The 26,456-nt window shown below is 39.4% G+C and overlaps 2 protein-coding genes and 1 long non-coding RNA gene across 4 annotated transcripts; all 3 read right to left on the reverse strand.

The window, feature by feature from the left end:
• Window positions 1–2,694: 2,694 nt before the first annotated feature.
• LOC119797637 lies at window positions 2,695–4,527 on the reverse strand. Its single transcript, XR_005282607.1, has 2 exons — window positions 3,035–4,527; window positions 2,695–2,962 (listed from the first exon to the last, which is right to left on the reverse strand). It is a non-coding gene; the product is annotated as an uncharacterized LOC119797637 (long non-coding RNA).
• Window positions 4,528–5,745: 1,218 nt separating this feature from the next.
• ephx1 (epoxide hydrolase 1, microsomal (xenobiotic)) lies at window positions 5,746–17,758 on the reverse strand. Of its 2 annotated transcripts, XM_038306788.1 has the most exons (9): window positions 17,599–17,758; window positions 13,534–13,723; window positions 13,272–13,452; window positions 12,975–13,193; window positions 9,202–9,331; window positions 8,900–9,114; window positions 8,646–8,754; window positions 6,612–6,734; window positions 6,296–6,515 (listed from the first exon to the last, which is right to left on the reverse strand). In XM_038306788.1, the coding sequence occupies exons 2-9, from the start codon at window positions 13,714–13,716 to the stop codon at window positions 6,296–6,298; spliced, it is 1,380 nt and encodes a 459-aa protein (XP_038162716.1). In that variant the 5' UTR covers window positions 13,717–13,723; window positions 17,599–17,758. The 2 variants fall into 2 exon arrangements, with proteins under 2 accessions (XP_038162717.1, XP_038162716.1); XM_038306789.1 differs by lacking the exon at window positions 17,599–17,758 and having other exon boundaries at window positions 5,746–6,515; window positions 13,534–13,716.
• Window positions 17,759–19,194: 1,436 nt separating this feature from the next.
• On the reverse strand, window positions 19,195–24,580 carry srp9 (signal recognition particle 9). Its single transcript, XM_038306786.1, has 3 exons — window positions 24,396–24,580; window positions 24,193–24,261; window positions 19,195–19,821 (listed from the first exon to the last, which is right to left on the reverse strand). The coding sequence occupies exons 1-3, from the start codon at window positions 24,465–24,467 to the stop codon at window positions 19,702–19,704; spliced, it is 261 nt and encodes an 86-aa protein (XP_038162714.1). The 5' UTR covers window positions 24,468–24,580; the 3' UTR covers window positions 19,195–19,701.
• Window positions 24,581–26,456: the final 1,876 nt, after the last annotated feature.

Raw genomic sequence — 26,456 nt, forward strand, 5'->3', positions numbered from 1 at the left:
TGGAGATTTACTGGGAGTCTAGGAGCAGTGCTCTGCAGCCTGTGGCTCAACAACTATAGAACCAGTTCATATAGAAGGTTTTAAGTATTTTTATTTGTTTTAAATATTTGAATGAGAAGGATCCTAAAGGTAGCAGTAATATTTTTTTGGGGGGGCTGATCAATGATTTATAAAATACTGATATATGGATTTGGATTTGGATTGATTTAATTTATATCAATACCAATACAGCAGCAATTTTTAACTCTTTTTTTTCCTAAATCTTAAAAAAAAAGAAAGAAAAAAAAAACACATGAAAAAATTATTTGTTTAAACTACACAAAGTAACATTAAATTAAAAATGAATAGTTTTGGAACATTGACAGCGGCCTCTGCAGGTTTCACATCTGGGAACACATCAGATTACTAATCTCCCACAAATTAAGGAAATTAAGGACAATTGATCGTTCACCTGATCGCTAGAGGAACGTATTTTTCTTTATGATCTATTTCTACTGATATTAGGTTGGAAAAAGTAATGGCTTCACTGTTTTCCACAAATATCACCATCTTATAAAAGATATAACCATCCTGTTTTTTAAACCTAAAATAAAGATAAAACAGGTTATCTTACAGAGATGTTTATCAAAAAGCATGTGTTTTATCCAGAAACTCACAACATCTGTGGCTCTAAGTAAGTTTTATTAAGCTAAGCTGAGGAAAGAGCAACTCTTTGAACTGTAAAGTATGCAGAACTTAGAACCAATAAAGGAAAACTTATCAGCTGAACTTTATCTAAAAGACCGGAATTACTTGCAGCAAGAAGGTTCTGGGTTTGATTCCCGGCCGGGGATCTTTCTGCATGGAGTTTGCATGTTCTCCCCGAGCATGTGTGGGTTCTCTCCGGGTACTCCAGCTTCCTCCCACAGTCCAAAAGCATGACTATAAGGTTAATTTGCTTCTCTAAATTCTCCTTGGTGTGAATGGTTGTTTGTCCTGTTTGAGTTGCCCTGTGATGGACTGGCGACCTGTCCAGGGTGGACCCCGTCGCATAGACAGCTGGAGATAGGCACCAGCACCCCTCATGACCCCAGCAGGGATAAAGATTGACGGAAAATGGACAGATGGATGAAATGGTTTCTTATAAAAGAAACCACAAACAAAGCAGTTGTAAAAGAAAATCTCTGTTGTTGGGATACAAGAAAATATTCAATCTAGTTATTTAATTCAGTTTATTTCTATAATGCCAATTCACAACACGTCATCTCAAGGCACTTTACAGTTCACCAGATGATACAGTCACAAGGAAAACAAGTTGATTGCATCGACTCATTGTCTCCACAGCAACCCCTCACACCAGACTTGCTTCTAGTGACAGTGGAGAGGAAAACTTCCTTTTCACAGGAAGAAACCTCCAGCAGAAGCAGGCTCAGTCACAGTCAAGCAGAAACAGACCCGATGAAGCTACTATGGCAACATTAAGCAGAGAGAGCATAAAGTTAGAGGTGGAACAAACAAACACTGAAGAATGGGGAGATAGAGATAGAATGAAGCACAATGAGGAAAAGGAGTCCTTATGTCCTCCAGCAGTCTAAGCCTATAGCAGCATAACTGGTAGCTCAGGATACTGGATCTAACATACAAGTTGAAGGCTTAGATGAAGAAAATAGTTTTGCTAACTCTGAAAGTTAAACTGGATCAAAACAAAGCTATCTCACCTTCTGGAGATAAACATTTATAGGGGCCCCAATGAACTTATTTTTAACAGAATGATTCTTATTTATAAAGAATCCCATAAAATCATTACTGCAGGTGGGAAGGAAGGTGCAACAGAGCTACGACTCTGGGTGAGTTTTGCAACGGTATTTTTGGTATATTTTGGTATATTCTGCTCTTGCTTAACGAAGGGTCATCTTATGCAGCAGTAAACTATTTTTCCAGACTAGGTAGGTTCCTGTAGGCATTTAATTTTAATTAGATTATCATGATTTACTCCTGTAGAATTCTGCTCTAATTTATTTGATTTTGGTCGTAGGCAATACACTGTCTGGATGGGGTAATGAGTGGGTAACAGTAGAGAAGCTGCAGAGAGGTTTGGTAAACTACGACTCTTCTTCATAGTATGCTCCCTGGACTGTCTGATTGTGGAGGACTTATACATTTGGCCAGATTCCTAAAAAGAGGGGTCTTACCATCCTAAGTGGGATGGATGCAGTCTCTTCAAATCAGAGCAGGTTTTCCTCAAAAGGATTCCCTGTGATCAATGTGGATAAGACTAAAAACTACAAAAAAAATGCAATTCACATGTATGAAATATTTTACATGTATTTTTTATTGTAAAAACAAACAAATCCAATCCTTCATCCAGATTAGGTTAATCATTCTAACCAGATTAGGCATCTTAATCCCGTTCAGTGTCAGTAAAACAGGTGACTATGATTTTATGCAAGTTCCTAAAGTTAAACCACTTCATCAAACACCAACCTTCACCGGGGTGGGGTCTACCAACATATGCAACGGGAAATAAAGAAAGTAGTAATTCAGCCAGACTGTTTCATTTCTACCACATAGAAATATGAGGTCTGTTTATACCATAGCTACACTTCAACTATGAGAGACGGAATGAGAAAAAAACAGGAAATCACTATTCAAAGAGATCATTTGTAAACTATGGAGAAAAATAAAGATGTGGTTAATAACAAACAAGTGTGAGTCCCTTAGAGACCTCTAACTTATTCTCCTCTGTCCTCCACTCATTACTTGTTTTAATGGCTCCTGTTGGAACTCATTGTCTAAATGACACCTGTCCACAGCCTCAAACAGTCTGACTCCAAACCCAACAAAGGCCAAAACACCAAAGGTCTGCTGAAGGACAGCAGGATGCAAACTGTAGACCTGAACCAGGCTGGGAGAGTGAATCTACACCAGGTAAGAAGGATGGAGAGAAGAAGCACGGGGGTGGAAGTATCATGACTAATGTTCCCTCTTAGCTGCGTGCTAGTGCAGTCACGCACTGCTCACACATTCTCAGCGCCCAAGAATATCTATGCAGCACATAAATAAAAGAGACTGGTAACATTTTTTATGCATTATTTTCAATCCTTGTATCATTCAATGATTTGTTTTTCAACTTAAAACAATGAAGATAAAAGAAGCAACTGTTTGTTATTCAAATTTCAAGGAAACAGTAAGCAGACTGAGCCGACAACGAGGACAAGTGGACAACCAAGATGTGAAAAAAGAAAGAGTAACATTTAAATCAGATTTATTATTAATGAATATTATCATCATGAAATGCTTTACTATTAAATTATTTATGTTAGTAGAACCTCTAAAACCATGTAGTTAAATATTGTACAAAGAGTTAGATGAATTAATACTGTATCACAAGCTAAAGCAAAAATGTTATTGTAAATATGTTAATATAAACAAACAGTTATATCAAAGTGTCTCATTTCTTCCAGAGCAGGACCATCAGCCTGGCCAAAGCAGGACTCTGACTTTTTTAAACAAACCATGTAACTTGCTATGAATCTGGTTTTAAATTGGGTGTAATATTGGTGTGTGTTCAAAGCGAGTAGCTCTGATGATGTCACAGTGACCCAGACGCATGAAACGTCAGAGGGAACATTGATCTAGACTACGGACCTTTTTGGCCCTCTGTACTTATGCTGCTTTGGAAAACATTCTTTCCATGGTATCCGATGGTGCAGATCATCATCACCTTCTAAAAACTATGAGCTCTTTAGTGACTGCATGGGAACAACCAGTAGTCTAGTTTAAAAAAAATGGTGGGTATGGTGGATTTTTTTTTTTTTGGAAGCATATATAACCTAATTAATATATTCTACTAACCTAAAGCACTATGCATGCTATGGTTGTTACATGTCAGGTACACCGGTCATTGACCGTGACCAAGGCACCTTACAGTAGAACTGCAGTCAGTCCCTGGACTGGCATGGCTATCACTGCTCCTACAGTTAGGGACTCATTTCCCACCGGGATCAGCTTCATAGTCATGGTAGAACACTTCTTTAAAGCCCACAGCCCAAATGTTCAAATGGCAATATTATTGCCGTTACTGTTAATATATAGTAGAAATTTTAAACATTCAATAATTAAATGATACAGGGGATAGTATGGGGGGATGGTTATCTAAGAAGATTTTTTTTTTTTTTTTAAGAAGGGGGATGCTATCCCCCCTCAGCTCGAGTACTGAGGACAACATAGAGGTAACAGAACCTCTGCATATTAACTTCAAGGTGATACAACAGTTTACCCCCCCCATAAAGACTTTATAAGGAGCAACAGACCGCTCTTCAGTCTGTTTGCTTCAGAGCTTTCTGGTTGTTTCTTTTTTTTATGCTAGTTTAGCTTTCGGATAAAGCTTTAAAAAAAAAAACTTTATCCAAAATGGGAGTTCTTTTTCCTTTAGTTTTTTCTTTTTTAATTATTGTTGCAGATTCTTTCTTGCCATGTCCAAATTATTGTGGGTGATTTAGTTGGATAAATCTGTGTCCACTGATTTTAAGCTGTTACAGTTTATCATTTTGCTCTGTGATTTATCTCGGGATGGATAAACATCCTGACCTGGTTCGATGGTCATCAGGATGAGTTTTTCTGTTTTAGGTCAGCTCAGAAAGCAAGAATATATGTGAATGTTTTTTTTTCTCTTTTTTTAAGAAACTAATTCAGACATTTCCACACTCTAGATCAGAGGTCACAGATTAGCAGACTGTGGTCTGGATCCAGACCAACTGGCTGGTTAATCCAGACCAAACCTGATTTGAAACATTTATAAATTACCCCATGTTGTCTGACGTTTTCATTTTTTTTTATTTAAAAAGTCAATGTATAACATGGATGCATAAACACCTGCATCTTATTTCAGTGTTAAATTGTGTTTAAAGTAACAGATTATAATTAAAAATGTCTCTGGACCTTTACTGGTTGATGATTTTCTTTATTCGGACCCTACTGATTTTTAATTGGTTACCTTTGCTCTAGGTGAATATGGATGGGAAAGGTTGGATGGAAAGGTTCTGCTTTTTGAGATGACCTTGGGTTAAATGGAAACACACCTGTGAATTTATTTGAATGCAACGCCTAGAAAAATGCTTCCATCAATGGGAAAAGTGACATGATCGGAAAAAAATAAAGATTTCAGCCAAGACTGCAGCAAGAGAAATATGAGGATTACTATTAGTATGGACTGAATGGCCACTCGGAGATGAAGAAGCCATCACTTTAAAATAACCAAACCTATATTTTAGGTTAATGTACTTTGGTCTGATGGATTTCAAAGACTTAAGAATTTTTCCAGAACAACCATCATTAGAGTGCGAGGGGAACCAAACCGACAGCCGCTTCCCACTAGCAATATAACAGCTTCTAGGTGAGATTTATATTTGTCACTCATCCTGATGAGAATATTCTAGAAGATGTAAAAACAGTAAAACAATAAAACAATACGTGGGACTTTTGTCTGCTAAATAATTACAAACTGGTTTCAAGAAAATTGAAATGTGTCTAAATTGAAGCAAAAGAAGGTATTAAGCCTAATCTGAAGGTTTGGGTTGGTGGGTGTTATTACGGCTGTGGCCTGGGTGCAGAGGCCTCATGCTATCAGTCAGAGGAATGCTTGGCACCTCGTCTGAGCTGTCAACACAATAACACTCTCTGCCCCCCCATCTGCAGCTGCTTATTGAACTCTTTTTAACACCAAGGATTGCACTGAGCAAAAGGCTTGATTCATAGCCATGCAGCTTGACGGAAATCACAAATTAGTTTAATCAAAAATCAATGATTTATGCAACACCTGGAGCTTTTGAAGGCACAGGCTGACCATACATCTCAGCCGTCTGTGGGAATCCACTATACCAGAGATGACCAGAGTATTAGGGCCAGGCTAGAGATTTTTTTTGCTTCAATTTCAAGAATAAAGTCGTAACATTCCGAGAATAAAGTTGTAATATTACGAGAACTAAGTCGTAACATTACGAGATTAAAGTCATAATATTACGAGAATAAAGTTTTAGGGAAGACCGTGCTTCTTGTAAGAATTGTCATAAAACACAACTTGTTTCTCGTAATTTTAGGACTTTATTCTCTTAATATTACCACTTTATTCTCATAATTTCACAACTTTATTCTCGCAATTTTACGACTTTATTCTCGTTATGTTACGACTTTAGTTTCGAAATAGTAGAATCTCTTGCGTGTCCCTGATACTCAGTCGTACAGTGACTACACCATATATTGTTCTAAGCCACTAAGAGAATAATTCCACACCAAGCAAGGCTGATCATTCAACTTTCTACTGCTTCTTCTCAGGCTGTTGCTTCTCTACTGTTTTCGTGAACTTCTGGATGTCCTCAGCCATCAGCTGGGGCTCTTCCATGGCGGCAAAATGGCCGCCGCGCTGCATAGGAGAAAAGCTGATGAGGTTGTGGTATTTCTGTTGGACCCACAGCTTGGGCGTGTGCATCAGCTCGTTGGGGAAGCAGGCGAAGCCAGTGGGGACGTAGACCGGTATCCTGGGAAGACAAACAAACAACATCATCTGTTAAGCAATGCGAAAGAAGCATTGAAAGCTTTAACGCATTAGCTTTCCATGATGGGTTAGCACTCACTTAGCATGGGGCGCATCCAGACCTCTGCTAAAGTTTTCCTTGTAGAACCTCATTGAGGAAATGATGCAGCCTGAAGTCCAGTAGATCATAATGTTGGTGAGCAGGTCGTCCAGAGAGAACTTCCTGTAAGCCATTGATTGGGGTAGAAAGTCAACCATCGCTGTCTTTTATGTTAGCTTTTCCTTTTCTTTAGTTAGCAGTGAGCTAGGAATCTTTTTCTATTTCGGAAGTTCTTTAGATTTCATGATGTTTCATGAGGATATTAATACAAGTTTACCTCCTCCTGCCTAGTAAGTGACGTACTGACTCACCAGCTCTAGTTCTATACTGTTTGTTTCTCCAGCTGTCTACGGGGCAGCTGGAGAAACAACAGAGACAAACAGGGCAACACAGAGACAAACAGGAAAAACAACCATTCACACACACACACTCACACCTATGGAGAATTTAGAGAAGCCAATTAACCTAACAGTCATGTTTTTGGACTGTGGGAGGAAGCCAGAGTACCCGGAGAGAACCCAAGCATGCTCAGGGAGAACATGCAAACAGAACGTGCAGAAAGACCCCGGGCTGGGAATCAAACCAGGAACTTTCTTGCTGCAAGGCAGCATTGCTACCCACTGTTCCATTGTGTAGTTTAGTACTCTTATAAATAGGCAAAGAAAAAAAGTTATTTTACTCTTTTATATAAAGTACAATGGAGTGTGACCTAGGGCTGTTCGCAGTTAGCATGTTTAGCTGTTAGCAGTTTGCATGTTCTCCCTGAGCATGCGTGAGTTCTCTCTGGGTACTCCAGCTTCCTCCCACAGTCCAAAAACATGACTGTTAGGTTTATTGGCTTCTGTAAATTCTCCTTAGGTGTGAGTGTGTGTGAATGGTTGTGTGTCTCTGTGTTGCTCTGCGATGGACTGGCGACCTGTCCAGGTTGAACCCCGCCTCTCGTCCGTAGACAGTTGGAGATAGGCACCAGCACCCCTCGCGACCCCCGCTGGGATAAAGCGTGACGGAAAATGGATGGATGGATACTAAACTACAATGTCTGAAAGTTTAATAATTTATTTTATCAGAGAATAAATGGATTTACATTCTGTTTTATTACTCATATGTGCCCGATCTATCCCAGAATAGGATCCTACCCTACTTCCAGCCGCAATTCCTCCTAACGTCCCCCCTTTCAGAGGCATAGACCAGTATCGGGTATTGCAGGCTAACAAAGAACCAAAAACAACTCCCCATTCCCAAAGGGTGGAACCGTCCTCTGGTTCAATTTGCATGTTTTCTAAGCCAAAATAAGTTTTTGGGCTGTTATATAAATCTTCAAACTCAAAGCTAATTCTGATATTTTTGAATTGCAAAAACTTCCTGGATAGGAAGCAAAAGGTCTTCAAACTTGGAAACAAATTAAAGGGATTGTGGGGTTTTTTTTTTTTTTTGGGGAATTTGAGCAAGTACTCGGTTGATCCCTGCAGCCTGCACTCTGGGTCCCTGAGCAAGACCCTTAACCCCACACTGCTCCCTGGTGCCACACAATGGCAGCCCACTGCTCCCCAAGGGGATGGGTTAAACTGCAGAGAGTGAATTTCTCCATTGTGGGACAATAAAGGGATTTATATTACATAATCTAAGGAAAGTCAAATAAAATGCAGATAAACAGGGTGTAATCATGTTTTGCCGGACTGCTCTGATCATGTCCGATGATGACGTTAGACAAACAAGACAGAATGTAAAACACATAGAATCCTCTAGGAAAAGATGTTAAATATTTTGTATAAAATATAGTTTAGTATTATTTGATGATGTAAGCATAAAAAGTACTTTCAATGCGGCAATTACATTATTTATGTAATTACTGATGCATGCATTTCTTGTTCGGTCCACCTTTCTATTATCACTGTGGCTACAGGATGCTGCATTGCATCACCAAAACTTTCTGCACATGCTCAAGTATAAAACAAGGCTGTGTTTGTTTAGTAGTGAGAGGTATTGGATGAAAACATGTCATGCACCCTCAGGAAAAAACATCTCCCGCCTAACCTGGTGAGTCCTCCATCTTCCAGGTTCCTGAAGTCATGATCCGTCCATGTGGAAAACTTCTCCAGGATGTAAGCAGCCAGACCGACAGGAGAATCGTTCAGTGCCCGGCCTGGCAGGAGGCAAAAATATAACAATTACTGCCACTTTAAAGTTATTTAAAAGCACAGATCTAAGGTAGGTTTCATTAAAAACAGGAACATTTTAGAAGAAGCTAAAGATCCATGAAATAAGAAGGATTTCCTGTCAGTTCTTACCCACTGTGTCTGGTTTGGTGGCCTGGATGTGCATGTAGCCGGACTCTTTGATGGATTCCACCACCAGTTTCTTCATGCAAGGAAAGAGTCGCTCAACATCCATGTCAGTGAATCCAAAAAGTTTTGGGAAGTGGCGGCCAAGAATGATGGACAGAACCACGAGCAGCCCCGGCTTGGGGGGTGGGGCAAAGTTCAGGTGCAAACCTTTCACAATTCTAAGGGGGAGATAAGAAGTTGAGTCTGGATCAGAAAAGAAAATGGATCTGCTTTAAGGAACATCAAAGGGGGATGTTGGCTCCTACTTGGGCTCCAGTTGAGCCATGTTAGTGGTGACCAGCCAACCCCAGTCTCCTCCATGGGCATAGAACTGCTGGAAGCCCAGACGTTTCATCAGCTTGTGGAAGATGCGTGCAGCACAGACTGAATCGAAACCTGGGGGTTAGATACAACATAGTTCAATCTAAATCCAAGTTAACCAATTCAGGGTGAACTACTTCAGAGTTAGATCCAACTCTGAGTTATGATATGTTCACACTGCAAGCAGCAAGAGCAGCAAAAAAGCGCAAGTTTAGTTTTGATGCGCGGCTGAAGCATCTTAGCTGCTGTAGCTGCACGGTGGAACGGTGGGTCTGATCCGTGTTGGGCGGAGCTACTCTATCCTTTCTTTGCCTGCAACAATGGCAGCTATATTTGCTGTGATCAGTGGGTAAAAAGTAGTTTTAATATGTTTTTAAATTAAAAAGTCCACCTTAGACTTAGATTTATTTTGTCATTTTGTATACACAAGTGTAAAGAAAAATGAATTTCCTTTAGAGCAGCTCTCTATAGTGCAGCCTTGATAAGTTAATCAGCAGCTGTTGTTGAGCTGCTGCTACTGCCTCCAGCTCCTGAAGCACTCGCTTCTCCTGGCTCAGGGAAGGAAGAGGACGATGATGACGATGCTGTGAGATGGTAGCCTCCTGGGCTGAAGAAGTAGACGTGGTTGAAGCAGCAGAGGTGGCATCAGCAGGTTTAGCAGCGACAGATGATGCTGGAGAAGGTGTGGAAGCCGGAGGGGTATGGGAGGAGCCGGCTGGCGATGTTTCAGCATTTGGCAGGGAAGCATTTATGGTGCTGTCCTCATTTTCACCTGCAGAGGGCAGTGCTTCCCATCGAGATGCTGAAGATTGCTTGAGAACAGTCTCAGAGGAGCCTCCATTCAAGCAGAGCTCTGTGTTTCTATCGGCGCAGTAGAGCATCAGCCCCCCCAGGCCAAAAGCACCGTCCGGTACTGCTGGATGCAGCCAAGACCCGTCAGAATGATGGCGCAGCCGTTACATAGCTCCGTTTCTGAAGACGGTTCCAGTCGGAGACGATCCATTTTGTTTTCCCAATGGATGTTGGAGAGCAGGATTAATGGAAGCGGTGGTCTGTGGGGATTTCTCTTTAGCTTTGCAGTTAGCCCACCTCTGCAGCCTTGCATTTTACATCTTGCGCGTCTCTTCCTCTGTCCGTTATTTTCAGCTGTTGTTTGTTGACATCTGTCTGCAGCTTTTTAAATGGTTAAAACTGTCAGTATTTAAAACATTTTGTGACCATAGCTCCAGCAGGCGTTTGCGATAGATGCGGGTTTGATGTCTAGTTTGTATGGTTTTAAGTGGCATATTTTGATAAATTGTGGAGAGGAGCTACTCTTGGCAGCTGCCTTGGAGCGCCGCCATGGTAACACCTGAAAACTTCATCTGTGCAGTCAGTTCATCCAGATTACCATCCTGCCTTCAAATATTGTTTTGGTATCTGAGCCACTCAGACTCCTGTACACCAGCGGTACGCTGTCACTAGGAACCCAGTTCAACAGCAGCCTCTGTCCTGGTCGCCTATTCACGGTTTTTTGCTGCTGTTCACGGCGGCTGGAAGGCGTTTTTCACCTACGTAATCCAAACTGCAGGCACCAGGATAATGAAATCTAACATATTTTACCGGCAGGTACTTTAATAAATGTTAAATGCTAGGAGTTAATAAATTGTTTCAGAGGAGTGATCATAGCGCTCTGCATCAGCAGTGCTGTGTCTGTCTCCCTGCCAGCTTCCAGATAAGCTCCCCTGATTGGTTGATGTGGCGCGTCCAGCAGCAAAAGTTAAATTTTTCCAACTCCAGCACCTGCTGCCTTTGCAGCGTGTCCCGAGCCTCAGATGCTCAGAGGCTTGTTAGTCGCTGCTCCTGCTGCTTAAAACGCCCTGTGAGACCTTTTGCTGCGCCATGATGCGCATCAACCGTTGACTTTGCATGTAAACCAGCTGCTTCTGCTGCCTCTGCTGCTTTAGGTGTGAACGTACGGTAGTATTAGCCACTTCAGAGTAAGATTATTTAGAGAAAGCTACTTTAGAATTAGGTCTAATCCGGAGTTAGATACATCAGAGTTGGATACAATAGTTTAGAGTTAGATTTAACTCTTGATACTTCAGAGTTAGATCAAAGGTGAGTTAGATACTTCAGAGTAAGATGCTTCAGTGTAGCTACTTTAGAGTACTCTGGATCAAACACCCCAGAGCTCGGTGTAAGTCTGGGTTAGATATTTCAGAGTTAGATCTTTCTTTCAATTAGAAGCTAATAACATGCCTCTTCTGGTCAAAAGTGGTCTGCTCTCAAACAAAAAGAGAGGCTGTTTAATTTAGCCACTGTGCAACTAATTGAGCTAAACCAGGAATCCCAAAGTCTAGCTCCCCTAGTGGTTAAAAGTTACAGTGTTTTTTTTTTTTTTACAGTTCACCAGATCATCCAGTCTGATTGATTAAAAGTTTTCTAAGGGGAACCAGTTGATGGCATCAAGTCATTGACTCGAAGGGAATCCCTCACAGTGAGCATTCTTGTACTTATAAATATATATGTATTTATGGAGAATTTCCAAATGTTCCTTTTAAATATATGTAAAATATTATCTAAAGATGTCAGAGTTTTCTGATGGAAGTTTAACAGCAAAACCTTAAATCAATCAAATCTAAAATATACAACTATAAGAGCATTTAGGTAGTGCGCATAAGTTCTATTTTAGTTTAATACTTATAGCCCCCTTAGCAGTAAAACATTTTCGTAATGCTAACTTAAACAGGCTCCATCAGAAATGGAAAGTCAGTTTTTTTGGGGTTTTTTTCTCTTTATCAATCAATAAAATGAGAAAATATACTGTTTATCTCCAGGACATGGTATCTATCAACAGGGCTACAATGTAATGCCAGATATTATTATTATTATTTATTCATTTATTTATTTTTTTAGTTTTATGGCACTAGTTACTTGTTTTTCTGACAGTAGGCAGACAGGAAAGGGGGTATGAGAGAGAGGGAGAGACATGCGTCAAAGGACCACAGGCTGGATTCTAACCCAGGTCGGCCACGTTGAGGACTAAGGCCTCCGTACATGGGTTGTGCGCACTAATCACGACGCCACCTGCACGCCCACCTGACATTATTTTTAACTGATTTCCACATGATCAGGCTGTGGTCACGGCGTTTTAGGCTCAGTATATTCACGTCTCTGCCCTAAACCAACACTGACATCTGTCTGTACCAGAGCATGTGAGCGGAGCGTGGAGCGAACCGTGGAGCGGAGCGGAAGAAATATGGTGGAGCGCAGAGCGGTTTTCAATTCAAAGGCCGGAGCAAGACTTTCGCTTCGCTCCAGTTCGAGTAAATGCGCTCACAACGTCAATAAAAAATGTTGGATAATAAAATTTGGAAAATAACATTTGATTTTAGTGTGATTTTTCAACAATCAATAATTAAATGATTAAATGTAGCGAGGTGTTACGTTCACAGCTGGGAAACAGTTTGTTAATTTAACAGCCAGTTAAAATAAGACAATACACATGTATCGATGACATCATTTAATCAAACACTGTGTGTCCCAGGGCCCTGGCATCATCACATGAAGGGAAAATGTCAGAAAATGCCTTCTCCTGAAAATCTGAGCGAGCGTGGAGCGATGTCGCCGGAGGAAAATGAAGGTGATCTTGGAGCGGATTTTGAGAGGAGCGCCCTGGAGCAAACTTTGAGCGAACATCCTCCCGACTCACATGCTCTGGTCTGTACAAACTCACCTTTCTTCTGTGGTGCTTCAGAGAAGCCGTATCCTGGGATGGAGGGACACACCACCTCAAACACTAGATCCCCTGGATTTGTAGGCTCCGTTAACAGGGGGATCAACCCATAGAACTCGTAGAATGAGCCGGGCCAGCCATGGACCATTATGAGGGGAATAGCACGTGTCCCTTCAGGCAAATTCTTGGGTTTCACATGAACAAAATGAACATTGATGCCTGGATAGAAGTTCAGAAGGTTCAGATAAGTCAAAGAGCGCCTCTGTAGTTTCTACATCGTCAGTGGTGCAGGCTTACCTTCAATACTGGTTTTAAAATGTGGATACTGGTTAAGTCTGTCCACCTGTCTCCTCCAGTCGAAGTCCTTCCTCCAGTAGGACACCACCTTCTCTAGGTAGTGGGAGTTGAAGCCGTAGTTAAACTGGCTGTCCTCCAGCGAGGGGACGGGACGGGTCTGGTCCATCCTCCTGTAGAGGTCCTGACAGAGAACAGAGAAAAGACAGAGGATGGTGAGAGGATGAAGACACCGTGGAGTCTGGGGTCCGTCTGATGGGCTAACCTCCAGCTCCTCATCGCTGGTGGTCACTTTAAAGGGGCGGATGGTGACGTCTTCCTCAGCATCAGGGGGCGCTCCGGCTCCCCACCAGCCATTCTCTGACTTTAAAACATGGTTCCTGCTTCTCTGAACCAGGAAGATAATCAATCCTCCAATCGCCAAGGCAACCAGCACTGCTGTAAACATGATGCTTCTGTGTAGAGAGAAAAATATATAAACATGATCCGATGCATAATCCTGCTAAAACTTTTTGGATAATCATTTATTGAGAGAAAAAAAAAAAAAGACAAAAATGGAGTTGTGCATAGAGGCCATTGGTCTACAACTATAAAATGAAATACCTAGATGCTATTTTCATTCAGGAAATACCACCAACACTGAGAAACTAGTCCATGCATTTGTTACTTTAAGGCTGGACAGATTGTAATTCTTTACTATCAGGAAGTCCACAAACTGCAGTTAAAAGCCTTCAGCTGATCCAAAATGCTGCAGCCAGAGTTCTGATGAAAATGAAAAAGAGAGATCATATATATCCTAGCTTCACTCTGTTGGCTTCCACTTAAATCCAGAATAGATTTTAATGGTTGTTTTATCAGGGTTGCCCCTCCGGCCAAGGAACAATCCATGAAATGTTGGTGATGACCCAGATCATAATCTGTACACAGGAATTTTTTTTTAAACATTCTCAAACATTGTGTGATAAGGATTTCTGGCAGTTCCCCACTAAACCAGAGGGTGGCAGCAGTGACTATTGACAGCCTCAGCATCGGACTTTAGTCCCTAGGTATTTCACTGAAGACATTTCACTTTTACCAGAGCTGCTTGCCTCATGGCAAAGACCAAACCATTTAAATTTGGTAATGATCCAGGTCATGTGCGAGTTCGAGCTACAGGTGGAAGTTTCTTGCCATTATGGGGCAAGATTTGCTGCATGGCAGAGGTCTGCACTATCCGAGTGCTTTTCTAGTTCCTTATGTTCCTAACAGAGCACTTCGCCCTCAATCTGCAGGTTTACTAGTGGTTCCTAGAATTTCTAAAAGTAGAATGGGAGGCAGATCTTTTAGTTATCAGGCTCCTCTCCTGTGGAACCAACTACCAGTTTTAGTCCGTGAGGCAGACACCCTGTCTACTTTTTAGACTAGGCTTAAAACTTTCCTTTTGATAAAGCTTATAGTTAGAGTGGCTCAGGTTATCCTGATCTATCTCTATAGTTATGCTGCTATAGGCTTAGACTGCTGGAGGACATAGGGACCATTTTTCCCTCATTCTACCTCTACAGTATTCTCCAATTCTGCAGTATTTTCTAGTTCTGAGGTCTTCAACTCTGGTCCTTTGGTTCCCATGGTCCAGCATGTTTTAGGTCTTCTGTCTCCACACACCTGACTTAAATAATGCATGATAAATGGTGAAGAAGCACAGACCAATTTAAAACATGTAGGGCAGTGGATCCTTAGGACCAGGGTCGAATCCCGTTATTTTAACATCTAAAATGATCATCTCTCTGATTTTTCACATCATAGTAGATTAATATAGTCTGGTTTGGCTGTGACTCCATCCTAGAGACAGATATCGATATCTGATGATAGAGTTTGGTCTGTTTTTTTCAGTTATTTGTCCTGTTTCTCTCAGCTATGGGCTCTGATTTTACTGTGACTAACTGGGTGTGCTCTCTTTCATCCCTTTGACATAAAACTAGTTCAGCGCTTATCTGTTTAACTGTTTCTTTCCTAGACAGCGCCACCTGGGGAGCTCGTTTACTCTTACATTTTCTACCATAGAAAGTATTTATAGATCAGTGGTTCTATGTTTGTATGTCTGCTTCTGTCAGCAAACCTGAGCCCGGATCTGCTAGAGGCTTCATATCACCACAGCAGGTAAGCAATGTGTGTGAAGGAGCAAACCTTATTCCTATCAGTCTTGGACTTTACACCCCTGATCCCATCATGGACAGACTGGACTGGGTTGTAAAGTGTTTTTAACCTGATACCAGTATTGGCAACTGATAGGATGATCTCCAGTTTGTGCAACAGTTCAAACACCGAACTTTGTTTTTTTAGTTTTCCCTTTAAAATCCATTCATTTAAATCCATATTGAACAGTATAAGAGTCGTAGCAGGCGTTTCTGGCTTATTTTAGTCAATTTTCCAGCTCCTCTAATGGATCCAGTAGCAAAACTGTCCTTTTAACATCTGCAGATTTTATTTTACACTGTGGATGCATGTGGACAACTAACAAACATGTCCTTTCCTTTTGTGCCATCTATCATCCCTTTAGATATAACATTGGCTTCCCAGAGCATGATGTTGCCACCACTATGTTTTAATGTAGAGGGATTGATCTAGTGAGAGGGAGGTGAACTCCGTTCCTCAATAGCAGTAATGCTTTGTTTTGGTCTCACTGAGCAAGATCCTCAATATGCATTTGACGTCACCAAGGAGAGAGTTCAAATGTCCTTTTGTTCCCTTATATGAATGTTTATAATATCAGATTACAGGATGAGAACCAAACAATTGGCCTTTTGCCGAGTAAATGTTACAAATTTGTTGTTCCCTTAAAAGGAAATACCTGAAAATGTTTTTGATTTACTTAAAAAAAGAATGACAGAGTTGAATACTAGATGTTTCTGTTCTTTCCTTTCTAATTAGTCTCATACATTTTCATATATAAAGATGAACTGTTCACATCTAGAACAAGATAAGATTTCTCCAAATAGGTGAATTTCCCTTTAATTTAAGCAGGTAAATAAGATGATCTGCCATTGGAATCAGTATTTTTAAAAAGATAATCATACATTATGCAGGTGAAATAAATAATGGAGTTGTTTTGTCATATTTTAAGCATAATTCATCTTATTTTCCTGGCAAATTGTTTTACTTACTTGCTCAAATTAAGGGAAAAAACATTTATTTTAAGAGGAACTAACTTGTTTATATTCCAATGCTTTTACAGTTTAGCTACTGCTGCAACTAATCTGTAGTTAGAATAAAATCTAAAATATCCGTATCCACAAGGCTGATTTTTAAATGACCAAGTCTAACTTTGCTTTAAACTACAGCCGAGGTGTCAAGTTAAGCATTTTGGTTGGTCAATTCCAAAATAAAAATAAAAATGTTTCTTTGTTATATTTTTGCTCTATAATAAACTAAAAATATTTAAATAAAAAGCCATTGCAAACCAATTTCTGCAGAAAAGTGAGGAGCTAATCATCATAAATTTAAACTATATCATGCTTGCAGTTTTGCCTGAATGAAAAGAAAAACAAGAAAGTATTCATATTTTTAACTATTTTATCTTTATATATATATATATATATATAAATTAATGAATTGAAAACAATCCACTGGACTTGGGCTTTCAATTCAAAAATTGTTTTAAATTTTTTTTTTGGAATGACTATGACTTGGATGACTGAGAACCTTCACCAGCATATTTTATCTTTTCTAGCTTTTTTGTGTCCTAGCAGATTTGATGGCTTAGTCTTAATTTTGCTAACTTAAATAAATCCTCTCATTTCTTTGGAATCCATAGGGCAGTTGTCTGTAAAGTTTAGGGAGGGGGGGACAAAAATACATCTTAGTGTTTTTCATGTGTATGTGCATCAACTTTAATTATCCAAGTGTGGCCCACTTTGGACCCCTTTGATTCTGATCCTTGTGGCTGAGCTGGACTGAGTTTAAGCTCATTAGTCTGCGGTGTGACCTAAAGCTGGGCCACAATCCTCTACTGGCTCCAAAATAAAAAGTGGAATCTGGCTGCACTGAAACAAACAGCATTGTTGTGTCTGTGAGCAGCTGACCAGGCTTTTCTGCATCCCTGATAAAAGTGCATGCCTCTATTCAGACAGAAAAGCCTGCTCCATCTGCAGGCCTCTGATTAAAACCAGACACCGGACCGTAAACGCAGCATCCTGCAAGTTCTGAAGGAATCCAGCTATGACTGAGGAGGTGCAGTGAACGCAACACTGCCTCTACATCCTAATTTAATGTCCTGTCTAACAATAAGACGACAATTGATAAGTTAGTAAAGTTTTAGAAGGATATTTTGACTGTTTTTTTTTTTTGTACAGACCCCACTGGAGAAAAATCCACGAACAGGACAGAGTGGACCCGGATCCTGTCTCTTCTGGTTGCGTTTGTTTCCTTTCGTCCAAACTCCTCACAGAAAGAGGTCTGCAGGCTGGAGCAGCACGCAGACAAGAAGAAAACAGCTGAACTGTTTTTCTACCTGGAGCAGAGGATGATGGGAAATGTAGTGCTATGTCATGGTGGCCAAACTGTGGCATAAGCGCCACCTGGTGGTCCTGTGATGCCGAATGCTGGTGACGATTCTGTCATCCAGGTCATAGTCATTCCAAAAAATACTTAAAAAAAAAAAAAACATTTTTTTTTTTATTTGAAAAGGTTTCCTTGATGGGAAGTGAAATGTCTTCATCCATTGAAACAAATTCCAGTGGATTAATTAACTTTTTTAAGAATAAACATGCAAAGTCAGGCAATTTACGTAAAGCTCAGGCTGAGTCCTTTACAGCAGATATTGGAGTTTTAGATTTAAAAGTTAATTTTGGGTCATTCAAAGCGTAATATATCAATTTTAACCAGTGTTGCACCGATACCAGTATCAGGCAGGGCCCAGATCCAGCACTAAAATGGTGGTATTGGTATCAGCGAGTACCAACAAATAGGGCAGCGATACCATTTTAGAGCCAACAGTTTATTCAACTATTGTCACCCATTCCAGGTAGGCAATAAAAAGTTCTACTGGATTCACTTTGTATTAGTCTTTTTCCTGCTTCACAAAGGAAGGCAGCAGCTTGACAAAGCCATGATGCCAATTATTTTACATCCAAGTAGTATGCAGTTCTTCTTATATACACACTAGGGGTGGAACGGTTCACAAAATGAATGAGCAACAAAATGAATTTTCTCCATTTAACTGATCCCCTTGGGGAGCAGTGGGCTGCCATTGGGAGCAGTGTGGGGTTAATGGTCTTGCTCAGGGGACCAGAGTGTCAGTCCGTGGGACTCGAACTCAAAGAGCAATGCCCTAACCACCAGGCCACACACTTCCCAATCAAACAGGTTAGATAACAGTTTGATAATCAAGCAATGTTCTTTATTTTAGTTTAATCTTTTGTATAAACACCATGAAACCACAAACTGGTATTTTTTACATTTTGATGCCACATTTTTAATTATTATGAGTAACTGCATTTTCTTCCCTCTACTGTTCTTGATCAGAATAAATACTGCTCTATGTACTATCTGCAAAAGCATAGATTTAAGTCCAAATCTAATTCTAACATTTAACAAGAATCTTTTAAATCTAAATCTCAGACTTAAATGTTTAGTGGCCACACCCACAGGGCAGAGGAACCAATGAGAAAAGATGGCATCCTTTAAAGACTCCGCCCATCAGCCCCTCTCCTTCCCTGTGTTCTGGGGGTGTGGCCACTAATTGAGTCATTACAGGCTTCTGCCCTGCCGTTGCCATGGTGAATCGGTCTTGCTCCATTGATGAACAAACTCTAAACAGATTCTAGCGATAAAATCGCTGTTCACTAGATGCTGAGTTTTGTGTTGATCTCAGACCAATAACTAAGTAAGGAAGAGATTGTTGCTTCCAGAAGGAACAATCATCACATTCAGGAAAAATTACAAGAGAAACTTTGGTTTTACCAGAGAAAATAATCATTTATTGAAATCCTTCTGGCTTTTGGAGATGAGGAGGTTGCTGTAAAATCTGGATTGCTCCACAATCAGACGGTCCTGCTTCCTTTAGTTGGCACAGGTCCGTTAAGAAAAAGCTAAATGAAATGCAATGACAGAGTAAGATAAAAGGTCTCCCCCCTGTCCCTCCCCACCTGAAAACAAAAAAATAAATCCATCCTCCTCTAAACTATATAGATGTTCTCCATCTTTACAGCTCCTTTACCATCTCAGTCCACACTGGACTGAACCAACATCTAGAATCTAGTGTATTTAGTGGACTGAGATGGGATATAACCAAAATACTCCAAATAATATGATATATACAGTAAATAATCGATCCAGCTGCTCTGACAGAGCTCCATCAGGGCAGCCAATCAGATCCCCTCACTGATGGTTTTGTGCTCTAAACACCGGCCAAGTCCTCTGAGCTCAGTCCTCCAAAGCAAAGTGCTTCCAGGGCGCGTTAGTCCGTCTCCATGGCGCCGCTGTGGGTTTCCTTGGACACCATGAGTCTCATCAGTTTCCCATGGAGCTTCTCAATCTTCTTCACATCCTGAGCCTGGTCCGTCTTGTACTGTAGACACTGTAAGGACAGACAGACAGACAGCCTTCAGGTTGGCAGGTTTGATATTACTCTGTAGGGCTGAACCATTAATTGCATTTGCAATAAGATCGCGACAGGGTAAAACGAGACTTTCTGACCGCAAAGGTCGCGATTTTGACGGGTCACATGATCGGGGGTGATTTGCTAGCAAAGTAACACCAGGGTTCCTACAGCATAAGGCAAGTTAAATTCAAGACTTTTTAAGACTCTTTAATGCCACTTGAAATAAAAATTTAAGACCAAATTCACAAGAAACACAAGAAAAACCTGCTTGCGACAACTTAACCCAAAGGTTTATTTGAACATAAATCACTGCACTAATGTTTCTAATTTTGAAAAGCTTCCCATACAGGAAGAAAGCTAAAAACACACAAATGACAGATATATTTTAACAATTATTTAACTGAATTCACAAACTTTGTTTTAGCAGGGAACAAAACTAATCAGTTTTAAAGCCACAACATAACCAGTGCTAAGTCTTTTTTGCAGCTATTTTTCTTTGTATGGTTTTCTTAGTATGTTTGATTTGGTGATAAGTGGAGGCGTTGCAGAGACAAGGGTGGAACTAAACTGAGAAATACCGGCTGTTTCTCTGTAACTCCATTTTGACGCTTTGTGTTTCGTGCTTCGCATGTGTGACTCCACCGCCTTAATTCCCATCGTTCTGAGCTTGAATCGCTTCTTGCACAAAATCCACTGAGCCTCATGTATGTTCCCTGGTTTTAGCCATGGAGAAAACTCTTGGCTGGAGACAATTTTGGTTACATTTACACTTGCTCATATTTTCCAGACAAAAAGTTAATGGTCCCGTTAAATGTCCCGGCCGCAACAACGCTTTTATTGGTTCCGCTATCGGGACGGAACCAATAATGGTGAGCCATTATTTTTTTAAATAAAAAAAAAGATCAATTTTAATGTTTTATTTAGATTACAAAAATAAATCATAATAAAAATAATCCTATTTATGATGTTTTAAAAACTATGACCTACGAAAGACTGATTTAAGACATTTTAATACCAATTAAGGCCTTAGTTTTATTTTGAAGAATTCAATGCCTTTTAAGACTTTTTAAAGACCCGCGGGAACCCTAAGCACGGAGGGAAAGTCGATACCAAACCTCTTAAGTTTTAATTTGCATCTTTTTTAAACTAAAACAAGGCTTTGTTTCGCTACTGTATAAAGACTCGAACTCAACGCTATTCCTGACATTTTGAATTAAAAAAGCTTCTTAGATGGGAAGCGAAACACCTTCAAACTTGGAAACAAAGTCCAGCGGATTGTTTTTTTTGTTTGTTTTTTTTTTTTAGATACCGACATTTAAATACAGAAATAGACGAATAGCTGGTCTCTAGAATGTTATCTTTGAAACTCAAGCAGGTTTTATATAAAAAAAGATAAATACACAACAACATCAGACTCGTCCAGGATTTAGTAGAGTACAGTGATCTGATGGAGGATAAAGGCTTCATCCTGTTCGACTGTTATAAAGCCTTTTATATGTTGGAGCATCAGTTTCTTTTCTTTTCTTACACTCCTTTGGTTTTGGGACAAATTTTTGTAGAATTGTAGAAACGGCACTATAAGCTGGTTTGCCTTTCCTCATGGTACCTCTCTATGATTTACCATTAATAGGGGAGTAAAGCAGAGCTGCAATATTTCTCCCTTTGTCTTTATCCTAGCTGTTGCAGTGATGGCTATCTTCATAAAAAAAAGCTCAAATAAACCAAAACCGAACATTTTTTATGTCTGATTCATAATCAGCCAACTAGCGGACGACACCACATGCTTTTTGAAGAGCCTGGACCAAACTCAAGTTCTTGAATTAATCATTTCATGTTTCCAAAGCATCAGATTTAGTTGTTTTTTTTTAGTTTTTACAGCACTATCGTCTCATTTTTCAGACAGTAGGGTGACAGGAAAGGGGGTATGAGAGAGGGAGAGACATGCGGCAAGTGACCAGAGGTCAAATTCGAACCCGGGTCGGCCACGTCGAGGACTAAGGCCTCCGTAGATGGGTCATGTGCTCTAACCACTGCTCCACCAAACCACGCCCACATCAGCTTTAGCTTTAAACCTACAGGAATGTGAACTGTTGGCGATTCCTGACAATCTCATAGCAGCGTATGGTATTCCCATTAAATCCTTATATACCATCTTAGAATTCTAATAACTTAAGATGCTAAAGTCAGTAAAACTGTTAACATAGAAAATCAAATCCAGAGTCAAATAGATTGATTCAAATCGATCCAGGAGGAGAACCTGTGTAACGTAAAGTAGAATCACTGTCTAGATATATATATCCTGCATATTCTGCGGTCAGACCCAACAAACATATTCAAGCTATAAATCAATTCAACTTTAAGTTCATATGGATAAATAAAGTCCATATAATAAAGGCCATCTGGGTCAACTCATTTTAACTTTAATATTAGGTTAAAAACAACAGTTCATACATACTAGTATTAAAATGACAGTTCAATCATAAGTAAATAACTTTCAGTAAATTCATGTTGATCATGTTTATGTAGTTGGGTTAAAAAGCACATTAAAACGTATGTATGTCATGCTGTTGAACATGGGAAAGATTGATTGACAGTTATTGGCATCACCGGGACTGTTTCCCCAAGAACATTCACCAGATAATGTTCAAATATAATAATCTTCATTCCTCTGGAATTTATGCAGCCAATGAGGTACGACTTTGTTTTACTTGGCTTTATTTGTGTAAACCAAAGGTAACGGATTAGTGGACCTGCTGGCTAGCATCCAGAATTTACTCGAAACGAAGTCATTTAGAATGTTTTTAGAGCATAAACAGTAGTGTATAGTATTTCCTGAAAGCGCGCACCTGCGCGCTCACGATGCTACGGAAGCCGGCAGACCAAACCAGATGAAAGTGCGCATTCAGCGTCTGCTCTGCCAATAATGCAAGCGTAGAAGAAGAAATGTGCTGTTTACCTGTGCAAAGAAAGAAACAACGAAAGAAAAATGTCTGAGGACTTCAGTGTTGAGGAAGAGCATGAGTTCTTTCCCGAGCTGAATGCGCTGGTTTGGTCTGCCGGCTTCCGTAGGCTCGTGAACTTGCAGGCGTGCGCTTTCAGGAAATCCTATACACTACTGTGTATGCTCTAAAAACATTCTAAATGACTTCGTTTCGAGTAAATTCTGGATGCTACCCACTCAGGACACTTGGAATACATTGGACGAGCAGTATGGAGGAATATTGACACGTTTTTGTGGACTTTTATGGACCTTTCTGTCTCGGGCGCCATGGACCTCCATTATTTGAATGTCAGCAGACAGCAAGAAGCCTCCCAGATCTCCAGATGCATTTGAGATATCAAAAAAGTACTCCAGAGTGTTGTTCAGCATGGGGGTGAGTAGAAAATGAAGGCTAATCATGTTTTGGGTGTACTATTCCTTTAAGACAGAAAACGGTCAGTTCAGGTGTTTTATAAAATATGTCAATCAGGAACTTGTCTATATACCAAACTGAATGATTGTTCCAACTTCAAAAAAAAAATTTAGATTTTAAAATCTAATTATTTTTTTATTTAATCCAACATATAACATGGATGGATAAACACCTCATTTTATTTCAGTGTTAAATTCTGTTTAACGTAACAGATTTTAATCAAAAATGTCTCCAGACCTTTACTGGTTGATAAATTTCTTTATTCAAACCCTGCTGATTTTTTATTGTTACACCTGGTATAAACCTTTATACTTGTTTGAGCTAATTTGAGTTTCTGTTTCCCTTCTTTGTTCTTTCAGCATTTTGGGGGGGGGGGGGGGGGGGGGGGGGGGGGGGGGGGGGGCGTTACCACAATAAATGGCTGTTAAAACCAATAGAATGACGTTGATCCTTGATTAACTCGGGGGGAGTAACACAGTTCAATGTCAGACAGATCACCTTTATGATACTAAATATTCTGAAAAAAAGATGATACCTGTTAGCCTTGCTTTAAATGCAGCCTGTTTGGGTCTGAAATGTCCCTGCACTGAAAAAAATCTAAATCTAGATAAGTAATTTCTTCTTAAAATAAGTTCATTTGTTCTTGGATTGAGGAGATAAAAGAAACACTTTGGCAATGGAAAAAGACAATTTACATTTAAAATAAGAAAACATAATTGCATTGTCTTATTTCAAATGCATTTTATCTAAATATCTTATTTTAAGGGTAAAAATACTAATTCCTTTGGCAAACTATCTCATTTATCTACTCACATTAAGGGTAAAAACACTTAATTTAAGGCATTTTTACTTATTTCTGGATGTTTTCTCCAGTGTGAGAGCAGAGGCTGATGGCAGCTGGTCTGTTCTGGTTTAGGTTCTGGTTTCTACTCACCACGGCGTTATCTGTGACTTTAATGCAGAGGTTACCGTCACAATGTCTGTACTTCAGCACCACTCTGACCTTCAAATACAAAACAAAACATACATTCAGCGTTTTTTAAGGGAAATAGTCAGCAAGCTGCTCGAACACGTCGCTAGCTAAGTAGCAGGCTAACCCGTCCTGTTAGATTAAAGGAAACTTTTCAGTCATTTCACCTTCATTGGATCCGCCAGGTAGAGCTTTTCTGCTGCCCGGGCGAACTCCTCCCATGTCTGGTAGTAAGGCATAGTTTTTATACCTGTTCAGACTCCTACAGCACCCAAATAATCTCTATGAATCACCTGGAAAAGACTCGCTAAATTCAGAACAACACATCAGCAGCAGCATGGGAACAGCCAATCACAGCAAAGAAAAACGGAAGCATAAACCCTGCCGCCGGGAACCTTCAAAATAAAACTCTTTGAATAAAGATTAATAAAAAAAATTATCATTCAAATGATACTGAGACAGTTTCAAAAAGCTAAAAAATAATCCACACTGCTTAATAATCATAATCTGAGATAAATGTGCTGGATGAATCTAGACAATCTGGCTTTTACGTTCAAATGTAGTAATCCACATGCTTTTGTTTTGAAGGAAATACAAAACTAAGAACCCGGAAGCGATTTTTAAACCGCTAGTGTGGCTTGAATATTTCGCTCTCTAGTGGCTGAAATTAAGACAAACACGTAGCCTTATCTTATTCGTCGTTCTTAACATTTTATATTTATTCACATAAAAGGATTTATTTACCTACCGATTCTCATAAGATTAATATTCCCTAGAAACTTGCTAAAACACCTTGCAACAACAATTTATAAACATTTGTTCAGTATTATAACAGTATTTCTATTGCTTGGGTTAGTGACGCTTGCTTATAAATGTACCGTATATATATATATATATATATATATATATATATATATATATATATATATATATATATATATATATATATATATATATATATATATATATATATATATATATACTCTACCGTTCAAAAGTTTGGGGTCACCCAAACAATTTTGTGTTTTGCTGAAACGTAACACTTATTCACCACCATATGTTGTGAAATTAATAGAAAATAGAGTCTATGCGCCTATAGAGATATTGCACCAAAAACCAGACATTTGCAGCTAGAATAGTCATTTACCAAATTAGCAATGTATAGAGTGTATTTCTAAGTTATCTTCATTGAAAATGTACAGTGATTTTCCTTCAAAAATGAGGACATTACAATGTGACCCCAAATTTTTGAACAGTAGTGTATATATATATATATATATATATATATATATATATATATATATATATATATATATATATATATATATATATATATATATATATATATATATATATATATATATATATATATATATATATATATATAAATATATATATATAAATTGCAGTTTGCAGTTTTAGTAATGATTTGTGAATTTATTGCATGTTGAAGCTCTGTTTTCCAAGAAAAAATAGCCAATGAAGTGGAAGTGTCAATGCAACATTAAACATCAAGTTACCATCAAGTGGGATTTATTCCAGACGTTTATTTCTATTTATTAAAGCCACAAATAGAATAATTATCAGAATTATAAATAATAAATCCTCAAATTATCGCTGTGTTTACCAAAATCATTATACTTTAAAACTTATGACATGTTTCTGATTTTTTAACAGACTTTCTTAATCTTCTAAACAAGCCTAATAAATAAAACACGGTTCTGTTTTTTCCTGGGTTGGAATTAGTGTTGCACCGATACCAGTATCAGGTGGGGCGCCGATCCAGCACTAAAATAGTGGTATCGGTATCAGCGAGTGCCAACAAATAGGGCACCGAAACCATTTTGAGAGCCATTCCAGGTAGGCAATAAAAAGTGCTACTGGATTCACTTTGTTTTAGTCTTTTTCCTGCTTCACAAAGGTAGGCAGCAGCTTGACAAGGCCATGATGGCAATTATTTTACATCCAAGTAGTATGCAGTTCTTCATATATACACACACATCAATTTCAAACAGATGGTATCGGTATTGGCCAATAATGCACAGGTATCGGTATCAGGGCCAAAAAATGGCATCGGCGCAACACTAGTTGGAAATGCTTTCTTTAATTTTAACTAACGTTCTCAACTTGTCCACTAGATGGCAGACTCAGTCTTTCGGAGGGGAGTTCTTTAGGTTTAACACTAGAAATACCAGGATTTTTCCGCCTACCTAGAACTTCCAGGGAGG

This window comes from Cyprinodon tularosa, unplaced genomic scaffold (genome assembly GCF_016077235.1).
Source record: "Cyprinodon tularosa strain WSP-4 unplaced genomic scaffold, ASM1607723v1 ctg591, whole genome shotgun sequence".
Classification (NCBI taxonomy): domain Eukaryota; kingdom Metazoa; phylum Chordata; class Actinopteri; order Cyprinodontiformes; family Cyprinodontidae; genus Cyprinodon; species Cyprinodon tularosa.